This window comes from Thermobia domestica, chromosome 12 (genome assembly GCF_964235325.1).
Source record: "Thermobia domestica chromosome 12, izTheDome1.hap1.1, whole genome shotgun sequence".
Lineage (NCBI taxonomy): Eukaryota > Metazoa > Arthropoda > Insecta > Zygentoma > Lepismatidae > Thermobia > Thermobia domestica.
In genome coordinates this window covers 120739011-120754481 of record NC_137465.1, presented here as the reverse complement: position 1 = coordinate 120754481, position 15471 = coordinate 120739011, and the positions used below count along the sequence as shown (strand labels likewise).

The following is a 15471-nucleotide window of genomic DNA, read 5'->3' as shown; positions in this document are numbered from 1 at the left end:
CTCATATTCTTATTTTTAATCTTCTTCAAAGCAGCTCCTGAAATTTTAAATTCTCACTTATTCCAAATTGCACTTGTGTGTGTGTGTGTGTGTTACATGCGTTACGTCCAATTTCTGACATTTTCTCTAGCTGTTCAACATATTACACGAAATGGTATCTATGTGTGGTGTTCCTAAAAGTTTTCCCAATATAACAGATGCAAAATTCTTCGAGCAAATGAAGTAAGAAGAATGCATTATATGGACATCTATCTGGATATTGTTGGTTTGGCTTCTGAACAGATCTAAGGAAATCAAAGATAACCCTGAACACTAGAAATAAAAGTTATTTTAATGAATGGAAAGAGAAATAATACCTACGATTTTCTGTACTTATTACACTATATTGCATGTAATGTAGTGAACCTATTTCTGTTATGAAAAGTAAAACTCGAAATTATATCCAAGTGTAGACATTTACATGAATGCATCCAATCTTTCGAACACGTTTGCATGTTATAATCAAATTACAACTTTTAAGATATCCAAGATCATTTTGTATTGGTGTCAAATGCACAAAACTCATAAGAAGACCACAGAAATAAAAATATGATGAATTAAAGTACAACTGTTGAACTACTTCGTAACTACGATGCGCAAGAAGGACAACGTGTTCTATAGCACAAGACGGCATTTTCGATACTTGCTTCGTGAAAACAGACTATTTCTAATGTCTTTTGTAACCTTTGGTGTGCAAAATTAAAAACCTAAGATATAATGTACAGCAAATGGTCAGATAATTAAAGTTTATTTTAATTTCTCACATCGATACTGTTTAGTTTCTTCGTATTAACCTTCTTTATTATGGGAAAGAAACTATTCCATAATGAAAAGTTTCCTTCAACTTAATGTATTTATTTCTGTCAACAAATCGTATACACATATTTCGCATAAATAGTTGCATAAGTTTTGCATGGTAGAACACACACACACACACACACACACTTTAAAAGAACACAATACAAGTAATTTTGGATTATTCACGCTAACAACATCCATAAATCTAATACTATGTTTACACAGAAAAAGTAATGAATTATTAACATTTTAGAAATGCATCATGTAGACATTTTAATAATCTATTAGTTAGTTTCCAGCATGCCTAACATAAAATTCTTACAAATGAACTTGTATTATGTTGAGAGAATATATATATATATATTGTTCATTATGATAAATGATTTTCCATGTTCTTAGAGTACTCCGTAGACATCTATTAAAAAACTGGAAATGTCATAAGGTCCCAAAAATTACCTTTAAAGTACTCGAAATAGTGAACTTAAATATTTTTACTTCAAAGACAATCTTTTCACTCATTTACTCAATTGATTTGGGACTATCTGAAGGATTTCCTAACAACATCGCAACGAATTCAATCTTCTACTTTTCCATTCACAATAAACGTTTCTCTCTTTTTTTAAATTTGTTATTTCTTATGCTTATTAATTAAAATTATTAAATAGCTGTTTTGTAGTTTATATTAATTCTAAGAACTACGTAGTAGTATTAAGTTTCTAGGCACTTGAAAACTGTCGTATAGGTAAATATTCTATATTAAAAAGTAAAGTTGGGTTTTTTAAGCATGTAAGGGAATTTTCCTTTACTTTCATATGTTAAAAATTTATTTCTGAACTTCATTGAATGGGAGTTATTTTTATTTCTTATCTAGGTGAATCTTTATATTCTTTTAACTTTTTTTAATTTTACAATTGACAACTATCTAAATAAAGCATGGTATGAATGACGGATTATCTTCAAGAATAGTAGGAGTAAGGTTGATCAATGCATGTATTAAATATGTGTGTATGTTGGTTGATACATAAGATCTATATTATTATATAAGTACGAGAAAAAAAACAAGTAGCAAAGAAAATTGCTGATCTGCTTGTTCGTTCAATATTATGAACTTCTCCAATCGCTTAATTTCTTATGATCAAGTTCCATAAATGAATATATCGCTATCTTTTTCTATTTATTACTCTTATCGTTTTCGATATAAGAACGATGATCTTTTTATATTTATATTTTTTTCCTGTTTTCTTGAGAATAAGAACCTTGAACATTTCTCTGAATACTCTCTATACTACAAAAATAATGTCATATTTAAATTTGTTAGTTTTCCACTTACTGTGAATTCTTAGTTTAATTTTGTAGTTGATTTAAGTCTTGCTGGACTAGACTATTTTCTTCCTTTGTGTTTAGCTGATTCCAATCTTTTTCTAAAACCTATAACTCCTTCAATTTTAAACTACTATACCAGTTTCTACTTTAGTAGACAACGAAATTAAATTAACACTAATTTCTCCTTGTATATTGGCCAAAAGAAAAGATAAATGATTTTCTCTCGTACTCTCTTTTCTAAAATTTAATTAGATCGAATACTTTATTGCTACTTCCTTCGATGGTTTTGGATTATTTTGAAACCTTTATGTTTATGAAAGCTTTTAGTTACTCAATATATATATATATATATATATATTATTTTAATCAAATGATAGTTTGAGATTTATATATAAAAGTTACAAATGGCTTGAGATGAGATACGATATGATTTCTGATAAACTGTCATCAATCTTGGCTGTTTTATTTGTTTGTTCCCTAGATTTAACATATAATTTAATGCAAACAATTCCATGTTGATATGTAAGAGACTTCTTAAATACGAATATTCTAAGTAATACTTTTGATCATGCGTTGAATTATGAATCCTTTCTGTCCATACACTTTTAATATTATTCTTTAGTTTGCTTCAGTTAATTTGTTTCAAGATTTTTCATTATAGTATATATATATATGTATACGTACTTGATATTATTTCATTTTAATAACTTACGTAATGCGTAAAAATAATAGCATGTATATGCAAATATTATCTTGTGTAAAAATAAATATTGGAAATTTATAACATTATAGAAGCATTATTAAATATAAATATTAAATGCGCTGTCAAGTGGATTTATATTAATATCATAATGTATTTGTAGGAATCTTCCCTCGATAGTGAAGATGGTGCGGGCAAAGTTAAACATCCGGATAATAACCCCTTTATAGAACCAGCTCAACAACAAACTGTTGTAGATATGAAAGGTACGTGGTGAACTTCCTATATTAAATGCATTTAGTTTGAAGAGACAGGTAAAGAATCATGAAGATTGTTGCTAGCGTGAATAAATAAAATATGCCAGCCGAAGTGCAATGAATTCGCCTCATATATATTCTTCTATCAATAAACTTGGAATGAATGGACCATTTTAAATATTGTTTTCTTTCCAGAAAGAAAACATAATTTTCTGTAAGATACCAGAAATAACACAAGACATGATTCATTGCTTTCGAGGATATTGATGAAAGATTATAAGTTGGAACATTAGGATATAAGAGATTAAAAACGCACAGTATATTTTTAGTAATACATTAAGGCTGTATTTTCGAAAAGTAAAATAATCTTGGAGGCATTTCTCTGCAATTTGATTTTTTTTTAATTTGTAAACGTTAGTCGTAACAATTCATTTGGATTTAATAAATAGGGATATTATGTGAAGAGATGCACTATTCGACTAATATACCATATAGAATCCAAAATCATCCAAAACTAACATTCAGCATATGTGGTTAGTTTCCTTGCTTTTATTCAATCAAAAATAGTAGATATAATCTTCTTGAGCAAGACTTAGTATAAATGGTTTGTATTCTTGAGTTTCTTTTATTTTAATTTATTTTTCACGTGTGGTTGATAATTGGAGTGTAATATTGAACTTTAGTAACTAATCAAAAGCTATTAAGACTACACATTATGAATATAAATGATTTCAAAATAAATTTTGAACTTCCCAAACGTCATACAAACCTTTTTAAAATATTAAAAATCGTAATTTTGTAAGGAATCGAGCTCCTGATAATTACATTTTTATCTATCATTGAGAGATTGAAATATGGTTTTATTTCTTCCCTTTACAGATGTAATGGTGCTAAACGATATTATTGAACAAGCCGCAGGCAGGCAAAGTCGTGCTAGTGGTGAACATGGAGGTAAGTACATCTTAGCCAGTTAAAGTGTAGATTCTAGGACCCTATTATTAATCTGGAAATAATGACATGAAAAATGTAAAATGGATAGCAAGAAACCTTGTTTGTTACTGATCATTAAATGTGAAATGTACAAGTAGTATTTGAAACCCATAGAAAAATATTTGGTTGTGTAACATATTGTTTGTAAAATTGTGCATTAAGTAGATATTGAGAAAATGTTACGTTAGGTGAAACTTTTAGATTCGATATTAAATGGTGCATGGCTTGCATATTAATAGTTATATAATGAATGCATAAGAATAAATAAATTTCTATATTTCGTTCCCTTTAAAAATAGTGTTATATTTTTATGTATTGTGTATGTTTATAGTTGTCATGTACTCATTATATATCCGATTGGTATTTTTTTATGTGGGGAGATAGAGTTGATGGCCAGAATATGCTTGATTTATAATATATTGTATACATATATAAAATACATACTTGTTGTGATTTATTTACCAAAGAAAAATAGGTTTATTGTTTCAATATTTTTTACTTATTTTGTGCATTACCAGCATGCATCTAATTTTGTGAACTTTTTAGTTATATTAACTAAATAAGATCCACGTTGTCTTTCTTCTTAAGATAATTTCTAAGAAGACACAATTTTTTTAATTAGATAAAAATACATTTTCTTGATCTTTAATTTAAAAATATACAGCAGAATAATTTAATTAAACAATTGGATGGGATACACAAAAGAAAAAAGTCAACGTAGATCATTTATCTAGTAATCTTGCATGCCGATTCTATGTGAAGTACATAGTGTTGAATCGCATGTAACATTAGTACTTTGTATATGTCTAGATTTACAAGCATAATGTTTAACCTGAAATTTTGTTTCATATTTATAATTTATTTTTCAGATCATCTTTTTATTCATATATATTCACCTATGATATTAAATTGTTTTCTTGATACTTTAATGTCTTATCTTTCCTATGTTTTTATAAAGTGGATGAAATTTCTTTCTCCGATCAAACAAAAAGCTATTTAGAAACTTGATGTTCTGTCCAATGTTATTGCATTTTGCAGTTTCTCAGACTTGCATGTGTTCCGCTACTTTATCCCGACTTATCCTATACATTCTCCATGTGTTGTAACATTTTTCAAATTATGAACGTTTGTCACTCTCGTAGTACATATCGAATTACAAAACAGGGCTTTGGAATGTGGTATACGTGCATGTGTATGTTACGTCATTTTGTATCGAACAATTTAATAAATATGTTTTGTTTTTGTTGATGTATGGGAGATACAGTAAGTTAACATATCTTAGTTCTACTGTGAAATAATTCCCATAACTTTGGATTAGATATCAGCCACTTACTTTTCTATCTACTATCTGATGTGAAATATTTCGAAACAATGAAAAAAGGTTATGTGTGTTTCTGTGAAATATAGTATGTGGGGCCATGGCTTATTGTCATTGCTAATAAATTATTTAAATGGTTAGCAAAAGACATATATGCAACAGCCAGAATACAAATTTTCGTTTTCGAAGTAAATATGTGAAAAAAATATCTATAGATACATGATCTCTTAAATGTGATCTCTTGGGATTTGCGTATAAAACCTAACTTGTGTGATGTGAAACCTACTCTATGTGAAACCTTATCTCCCTCGAAGCTCAGCGGTTAGCGTAGGCTACGTGCCCATGGCGTAGGAAATCCGGGTTCGATTCCCGGCGAGAGCTCATGTGGTTCGGATCCCACGTTAAGCTATAGTTCCACGGCTCATATAGCCTTGCTGCTGAAGGGACGCTAAACTAAAATCAAAATTTAAAAAAAAAAAAAAACTATGTGATACCTAACGTCGTGCAACTCAATAAGAAGTCTGACTACGATCAGTTTTAATTATAAATAGCAAAGATTTAGACAAAAACGTGTATATCATTTAAACTTAAACCGTATCATTTTTAAATATCATTTTTGAAGGTATAAGAGTCTATTTTGACCAAAATGAGAGATGTACGTAGTTGTTTGAGTCGGTACACTATTCTTAAGCTGCACAGTAGAGGTATCTAGTTGTAGATAAATGTATAACGTTTCGTGAGTTGAAATGATAACTTTTAAGTATAGAATATAATCAATTAATAGCTTGAAAGTGGGCTGGTTGAATAAAAGCCAAATAAAAATTCTCATTTCTCTTCGTACTCACGTATAAAATGTGTTTGTGTATAACAACTTCCCTCTCCGAAACTGATATGGCAACATCGCAATGACATCTGCCATCTACTGAAAAAGTTTCACCGTAAAATGATTTGAGATTGCCCTTAAATAGTTTGACCATAAGTGTTAAATATAAAAATGGTTATGATTAATGAAGGAATAATTAAAATGTTAGGAACATAAAGAATATATATATATATATATATATATATATATATATATATATATATATATATACAGGGGTGAGACAAAAGAATCTAAAAACACTTCATACAGGATCAGGACACGTAAGTTTGGCCCTCCACTGTGTGTTGCCGATCGTTTTTTGTTTTCAATGTGTCATGTGGACCTTCCTCTTCCGTTAGCAGTAACCAATTCACCTGTGAGTGTCGTGGTGTGAAAGTGGTGCGGTAAAATGGGCGACCTGACAGAGTTCCAAAGAGGCATGATCGTTGGTGCCCGTCTGGTTAGAGCTTCAGTGGCAACAGTGGCAAACATTGTGGGGATATCGAAAGGCACTGTGTCCAATGTCACGAGGGCATACACAATTCATGGGCAAACGACGTCTGCAAAACACAACAGTGGTCGAAAGACAATTCTGTCAGATAGAGACAGGAGGGCATTAAAACGAATTGTAGCGGCTAAAAAGAAGACCACTGCAATGAAAATTACGTCTGAACTTTCTTCTCCCAACTGTAAAGTATGGGGGTGGTTTTGTTATAGTATGGGCAGTGATATCGTGGTTTTCCGCAGATCCCATCATAGCCCTGCATGGAATGATGAATGCTAAGGCGTATGAGACCATTTTGGTGAACCAGGTTCTACCCATGGCCCAAATACTGTTCCCTGATGGTGATGGCATCTACCAAGATGATTTGGCATCCTGTCACTCTGCAAAAACGGTGAAATAATGGTTTGAGGAGCATGACCAGGAGCTATCACACCTCTCCTGGGTTCCACAATCTCCAGATCTGAATATCATTGAGCCATTGTTGTCTGAGTTGGAAAGGCGTGTTCGGTCTCATTACCCTCCACCCCTCCACCAGCATCCATTAAGGAACTTGAGCATGCTTTGGAGGAACAATGGTACAAAATTCCACAAACCACGATTCAGAAGCTGTATACGTCCATTCCATGTCGGATCCAAGCTGTTTTGGACGCAAAAGGAGGCCCCACACCCATACCAAGTATGATTTTAACACTTTTGTCCAACCCCTGTATATATATATATATATATATATATATATATATATTCGGCATGAAAACCCGCTTAACGTCGACGTCGTTTCTGTAGAAACAAACAAAGAAAGATAAGTATAATTGAGTATCGGTTTAATATAAAATTAGGAGGAAAATTGGTTCAGGAAAGGAGCAATTCTGTTATAGGATTCTTTTCATTTTACATAATAATATCCTGCTAGTCAGTTATGCACTGGAGAAGTTTGACATTTCTTTGAGCATCAAGGCTATATGAGACATAGACCTGCAGCTTAACGTAGGATCCGAATCGCACTGGTCTCCACCGGGAATCGAATTCGAAAAAAAAAAGAAATTAAAATCTCAGTTTTACTTCCCACGGTTATGCCGGCGAATCCGAGTATCCGCTGAAGAAAGGTACGACAACCATATAGCCACGAGAGGGCTTTCTAACAATTTTTTCCTTCGATATTTATAACGCTAAACAATGATACCGTCTGTTCAATGTATTATATTCATCTTAAAACACTCAAAAAGATAATTTAAAAAACTTGTCTTTGTTACCTACTCTGATTCCAGAAAATGTCCAACCCACAAGTGACTAAATCGTGGAAATAGCACATGACTATCTCTGCAGTTAACACTGAATAACGTTCAAATTAAGCTGGTGACCAAGTAGAGATGTAAACAACTGAAAATGTGTTCTCTTTCATGTTTTTGTTAATATCATATCAAGAAAAAAATTGAGGATCACGAGAGTTACAAAAGATTAAATAACGTTTCTTATCATTGAGATATAACAAGATTTCAGTCTAGTATGTATGAGGATAAAATTTTGATATATCTGTAGTCTTGTATAAGTTGTTGATGTAATTTGCCTAGAATCGCTAGGCAACATCTGGAAAAAAATAGTTACTGAAGGAAGGAATATCTTCACGTTTGAGTTGCGATAGGTATGATCGTGAGGGAAAAGTCGAATTCGAGAGCTCAACGAATTTACAAGTTCCATGGTTCCTACATGCCGAAAAAGTAATTTTTGGATGTCTGCTTCTTGTTCATCCCGGTGTACCGTGTTGTTGAACGTATCCGGATGAAATTTTAAACTAAGTTTTTATATACTGAGTCCGAGAGCATTACAATTTGAACGCATTGCAGGATTCGGATTTAATCTTAAACTGTAGGTCCATGTGTCATATAGTCTCTGTGCTTAAAACGAACTCTAAACTTCAACAAACAAATGAGCATATACAGATGGTTATTAGAATACTGGAAACATCTAAAAAATCAACTTACCAGATTAATGCGACTTGGAATGAGGTCGTGAATGGTAGTAAGCAAAAATTTAACAATTCCACCTTCAGTGTATTACATAGTTTGTTGAGAACGAATGCACAAACAAATCTACGCCGTATTCATGTCTACAAAACGGACCACAACTGTTCGATTATGTTCAGGTCCGGAGATTAGACAGGCCAGAGGAAATGCTCATCTTTATCTCGATGTTCCCCAAATCACTCTGCAACAGCTCCAGCTATGTAAATGGGTGCATTATCAATCTGGAACATAGTGTCATTGTTCGGAAACAATGTCTACCATAGGATGTGCATAGTCTCCTATAATGGTGACATAATCACGGGGAGTAACCCGACCGGTAAGCGTCAATAGATGTTCCTCTGAGAAAGTGTTCGACCACCGTTCATCATCCATCTGTTCTTTGATTTTGTCTTGAGATTTGTAAGCCGTCATCACCTTGGACACTGTCCCTCGCGACACACCTAACACGTTTGCCACTTTCGTCACGCTCGCACCAACTGAGTTCCAATAGTTCGCTCTCTTTGGAAACCAGGGAGTTCACCAATTTCACACTATCATTGTCTGCTCAGTCCACTTCCGACTGCCGTTCTACTCCTCCTCACGTAGTACGGATTTTGACTTTACACATTACCACCAACAACCCGGCGCTTCGGTTGGCACCTAACCGTTGCTGATCCAGATAGCTGAAGTGTTTCTAACCTCATGTGTTTCCATTATTCTGATAAAAGTAATGTATATATATATATATATATATATATATATATATATATATATATATATATATATATATATATATATATATAGTATATTTGTTTTTCAGAGAAAAATCTGGAAAGTTTTCCGATTCATGAGAAATCGTTTCTCTCTCGCGCGCGCGCTTTCTATGGCAGCGAAGGTTACCATCAATGGGCGTCTGATGTACTTCTTTAACAAGATTTTTCAAATTATTTGGTTTTTCTCCGTTTTCTCGGAACTACTAATCATTTAGTTTAGTAGTAAGACATTGTTCAGTAATTTCACGTGAACATTGTATGAAAAGTGAAACGACATCCTGCAGTTAAACCGCAAACAATTCCAGCTTCTAGGAATACAAAAAAGCTCAATCGATTCCGATGAAACCGCCTTTAGATATCTTTTGCCTTTTTCGCTCCATGAAATCAATATTAAAACCTTAAATACTGGGAAATTTCTACCCCATCTGGTTTTATGTCTTCTTTTTTGACAAAAATCAATATATTTCAATGAAAAAATTTCTTGCAGGCCTTATATCTGGAGAACTACATAGTGTAGCCAAACCCAAACTATCACTTAATTCAGTATGATGTGCTTATTCCGTAGAAAATACGAAAACTCTATTTAGAAGCCGTTCAAAACTTTTATGGCCCTTGATTCAAAAACTAATTATTGGCCAAGATCCCAATCTTTTGATGCATTTTTGTTTGGATCATTCCTAAAATTCTTGGCCAAGATAGTAACCTTTTGATCCATTTTTTGATCATTTCTAAAATTCTTGTTTTATTTTTTAAAATAATATTTTAAATTCTTGAGAACGAGCCATAATTTCATTTTAGATTTTGGGACAACAGCCATAAGATTTGAAAAGTCTTTCTGAAAAGTGAGACGTTTAAAAGTGTTCATAGACAATCTAATAGAAATAGCTTGCGTATACAAAGACCGAGATTTTGAAATTCTGAGATTTCGAATTCCGAGATTCTGGAATTCCGAAATTTAGAAAAAAGGAAAAATAAGAGAGAGACAGACATAAATTAATTGATTGAGTGTTCCGAGAATACATTTAATTTCCATCCATAACTCTATACTAAAACTGGAAGTGATAGAAATACACTACATACTTCTCTGGAATTTAATTTCTTAATTCCTAAAAAATTCGCGAATGTCTAATTTCTATAGTGTCATACATTTTCCTTGCAGAAAACACTGTTTGGACTAGGACTCTCTATCTCATATATAAAAATGAAAATGAACCTTTTCTTTATTTTAGTAATAGTACTACTCGTAACTTCTAAAAGAAATATGAAGTATTTTTTATGTTTAAAGAATCTTTTGTTTCTTTTAGCTTTTCCGATATTTTAATAAACGACAGCAATATGAAAAAATAAAACTGAAAACAAAGACCATGGCAAATGTATGAAATGACACACTGTTTATTATTGGATCATAAGTGGCTTATTTTATAGTAGGAAAACTAACACAGAGTTATTTTTGACTATGATCTAGAAATATAATTTTATTATATTGTTTAGTTGGGTAATGCACATTCGAAATTTTCCAACTTTTTTTAAATTGAAATACTTACTGTATCTTTCCATCCATCTAATAAGCTTATAGCAGTGAGATTTTTTATTTATTTAATATTATTATGTATTACTACTATAATCTCAGTGCTATAATAAAAAAATTAATGTTTTACATAATATTAGGAATCAAATGCCCTTGTTATTCAATAGTTCTTGAAACTTCTGTCTGTTTCACTGTCTACATACAGGCTTATTTAATTTGTTTAATTATTATATTGTATGTGTGTAATGTGTGCGAGAATGTATGTTTGTATGTTTGTATTTATATGTTTATATGTATGTGTGAGTGTGTGTGTGTGTGTGTGTGTGTGCGTATTTGTAAATAAAATAAAGTACATAATTTTACGTGATGGAAATAATAACAAGTGACTTTCGTTTCACGATGTGAAACTAAGGTTTCGAAACTACAGGGATTCGATATCGAAACTTATTCTTGAGACTCTGAATTCATTTGAAAAAAAAATATTGAGCTACATATTATTGTTCTTGTTCTAAGAACATTAGAATTGAAGTCATAAGTTGAGCAACTTCTGATTTTTCTACAAAGATAAAGATGCAGATATAATCTATTCCTTTGACATTAAAACCATATCAAAAAGAAGCTTCCCTTTATCTATTACCGTTTTCTCTCTATAGCGATCAGTATTGAAACTGGAAACTGTAGTTTTATACCACTTCCGGTTTGAATACACCAATAAGGGTGACAGCTCCCTCGTAGCTAAGCGGTTAGCGTACGCGCCTTTGGCGCGGGAAATCCGGGTTTGATTCCCGGCAGGAGATGATGTGGCTCGGATTCCACGTTAATCAGTAGGTCCACGTTTCATATAACCTCGCTGATGAACTAATAACTTATTCTTGGGACATTGAATCCATATTGAAAAGCCATATACCGCTGTCTCTTACCGTTTATGATCAATAGAGATCAATATCAATAGTAGATTTACACCAAGTCCGGTATTAGAAGACCGATAAGAGTGAACATGAAATATATTCTTGGGATGATGCATCAATTACAAAAATCACTTCTCGCTATTTATTACTGTTTTATTCTATAATGATCAACGTTGGAAACAGAAATGGCTTATTTCTAAGACTTCCAGTTTGAATAGTTGGTTAAGAAACTAGATGAAACCTATTCTTGGGACAGTAACCTAATCACGAAAACATTTCTCGTTATTTTTTTTACTGTTTTCACTATTCTACCTGTCAATAGGCAGATGGATATAACCATTATATAAGACTTCCCATACTTATACAAAGCATAATTTGAAAGTCTAAAAACCTAATGATTTACTTACCAGAATAAGTTTACATACATGTATGAGGCTATTTGAGTAGGTGAAATTTTTATCCGCTATTATGTATATGCTGTATATAATGATTAACAAAGACTTTATAAGTTATTACAATTTGTATATCTAAGATTCTCTTTCAAAAACACTAAGATTTAAATAAAATTATTTCATTGGATATTTAATAGTCTTTTTTAAATAACTAGTTTATCCAATATCTTTAATTACAACTCATGAAGCTTCAAACGATACCTATAGTAGGCCTTAGGTTATCTTTTTACTCCATGACCTGAAATTAGGAGTTCAGATGAATAGGATTTTAAACTATTGGACGCAGATATAATCTTACAAAAGTGGTAATTCATAGGGTGATGAAGTTAGGAACACCAAAAATTTCAATGTATACACGGTACTGCGAATCCATCGTCTAGTAGTAGATAAGCTATATATTTTTAATTTTCAAAATGAAATGCAATATTTCATCTATGTAATATGGAAACATAGAATACAAACTTATGACTACTTTATTTAAACATCAGTTATTTTAAATGCGATATTTGAAATACTTGAAACCGAGCAATTTCTAAATTATATCGTTGATAAGTGTGTTTAGGTTTAGAACTGCAAATACACAGACATTTTTTTAGACTTCATAAGGAAGACTAGTTTATGACCGAGCTCACCTGTCCGTTGTAGTTAATATTGAGTTCTTCAAGGACATGACATACTAATTTGCAGAAATAACTATTCCAAATTTTCGATATTATTCCATTTCGTTTGATCGTTTGAAATGTGTGAATGATGTATGAGTGAAAATTCTGGAATAGACTTTCTTTTGTGATTAGCTAAAAACTTCTGCAATTGATGTAAAATCTGCTTCCTCCAAATATTGTGCATAAAACTTTTATTTTTCTTAAAACAAATAATATTTTTACATCCATTTATACTCTATAAAAGCTAATATTGATGGTTTCATTTTGAAATGCAGGTTTTATTTTCAATGCAGATAATTATAAGAAAGGGCATTTGGTTATGAGTTTCTGCAACAAGGGAAAATTGTTTCAGGTTTAGGTTACCAGGTATCAGCAGTTTCCAGCATTTACTTTTACAGGTTACTGGAGGAGTGATAACACTACTTTTTCTCCCAAAAATTTTTCCTTGTTCTGCAGAAGAGATAGATTAGAACTTAACCAGTATGGCTGGTCATGCAGTCAAAATTTCTGGTTGAAATATTTGTAAATATTTGCATAATCATTTCATCAAATCAGCTGAAACTAAAATTAACTGAATTAATCTCATATACATTTATCATAATTGCGTATTTTCTTTGATCAAAGATAACATTTTGCTGGAATAATTATGAAGAATTAGGTCCATAAAATGTACACGTAAAAGGAAAAGTGGCAATGCTTTGACATATACTCTTCTGTGGAATTTTTAAAATATATGTTGTAAATGTTTCTATTTCAATTATGTAAAGTTTAAGTAATTAAAATGTAATGAAAAATACTGTAAAAAATACTCATTTTTGGTTAGGTGTACGCACATAACACTTTTTTCTAAGACATATTAATGAATATATTGCAGAGCAAAAAATATCCACTAAAAACTGTTCTTAAGTGTTTCTTAAAAAGGAGAGCAGTGAGCTCTGAGAGAAGTTCCATATATCACAAAATGTGCGTTTATTTTAACAGATGGTTATCAAAATAGTGGATACACCTGAAGAAAACGCAATTATAAACACAGCATGGAGTAAAAAAAAAAAAAATCACCCTGCAGGACAATACTGATTGTTGTGGGATATAGGATATAAGTCATGAATGGTTTCCACAGAAGTATTTTACCATTCTTAATGCATATAGCATTCCGAATAAGAGGATGGATGAGAATATCTGCTCCAGAACTGACTACTGCTGCTCAATAATGTTCACGTTTGGGGATTACACAGGACAGAGGAGATATTGTAGTTTACTCGATATTCGTGAAACCATGCCTCAGCAGCTTTAGCAGTGTGAACTGACGCATCATCATCTTGGAAAATTGCATAAGTGACTGAAAACGACATCTGGACCATAGGATGCATGTGGTCACCTAAAATGTCCACACAATTGCTGCACGCAGCATCAGAGTCGTCGCCATGCTTTCCCTAAGGAGCAAATAGATGCATAACCTGCTTTGGACGTCCGCCATACATATACACGGCTTATTCTAAAGAAAGCAAAGGACTTATCCAATCATATTATGGATTTCCAATCACCGATGGCCCACTTTGCATGTTTTCGGTATCATCTTCTTGGTGCTAAAGTGTTGTTGATGATGATGAAAGGTTTGGAAATAGTAACCCGACCGTGCAAGTGCAAGTGCGGATCGAGTTACGCAGTCACATTTCCTGAATTCGCTGTAGATTCTTTGGTGACAATCCTCTTAAACCTTCGGCTATCCCTTTCATTGAGGTTTCTGTTCCTCCATTATTACTCTTATCTGATGTTGTTTTCATAACCCCGCTTCCACAATTTGGCCTCTTTGAAATTTAGAGATATTTCCCATTTTGCAACACCACAGTCTGTCCGTTTCAGTACACGCCTCCGTTCTTTCTCACCTGACTATCAATTAACACACTGCTAACAACGACTAGATCTGCACACGAATCCTCATTGTTACTTCCTCACACATCTTTAATATCTAAACTTCTGGCACAACAGCACTTAAGAAGCCAGCAGGTTTTGTGACACTCATACCTTTGAGGTGATGAGTGGTCAGCATATCAACTTCCTCGCCGTGCTGGCTCTCTAGACCGAAGTTTGCTACTTCTTTCTTTTAATTGTCCTCATGCTGGCTGGACGCCGCAATGTCAACACCATCTTGTGACTACGAATAGTCACCCATCTTCCCTCTGACCAGACCTGGCTCACGAGAAGCGGATTTAAGTGCGGCTAGGGCCTTGGCTATGTAACCACACATCTGTGTTGCAAATGACAGATGATTCCATTATTTTGATAACTATCTGTATGCTACAAATTTAAGAACAGCTATATCATCAGAGAGTTTAATAACAAGAAATAAATATAA

The 15471-nt window shown here is 32.5% G+C and overlaps 1 protein-coding gene and 1 long non-coding RNA gene across 25 annotated transcripts in view; one reads left to right on the top strand and one right to left on the bottom strand.

The window, feature by feature from the left end:
• Nucleotides 1-15471, top strand: part of para (sodium voltage-gated channel paralytic) — a 651733-nt gene that overhangs the window by 531208 nt on the left and 105054 nt on the right. For all 24 annotated transcript variants that reach the window (XM_081734028.1, XM_081734020.1, XM_081734025.1 and 21 more), the window contains 2 exons: nt 3024-3126; nt 3997-4068. In XM_081734028.1, coding sequence (XP_081590154.1) covers nt 3024-3126; nt 3997-4068 — 175 coding nt within the window. The remainder of the gene's footprint in view (nt 1-3023; nt 3127-3996; nt 4069-15471) is intronic.
• Nucleotides 1-15471, bottom strand: part of LOC145666609 (uncharacterized) — a 118867-nt gene that overhangs the window by 33446 nt on the left and 69950 nt on the right. The gene's annotated exons all lie outside the window — the stretch shown is intronic.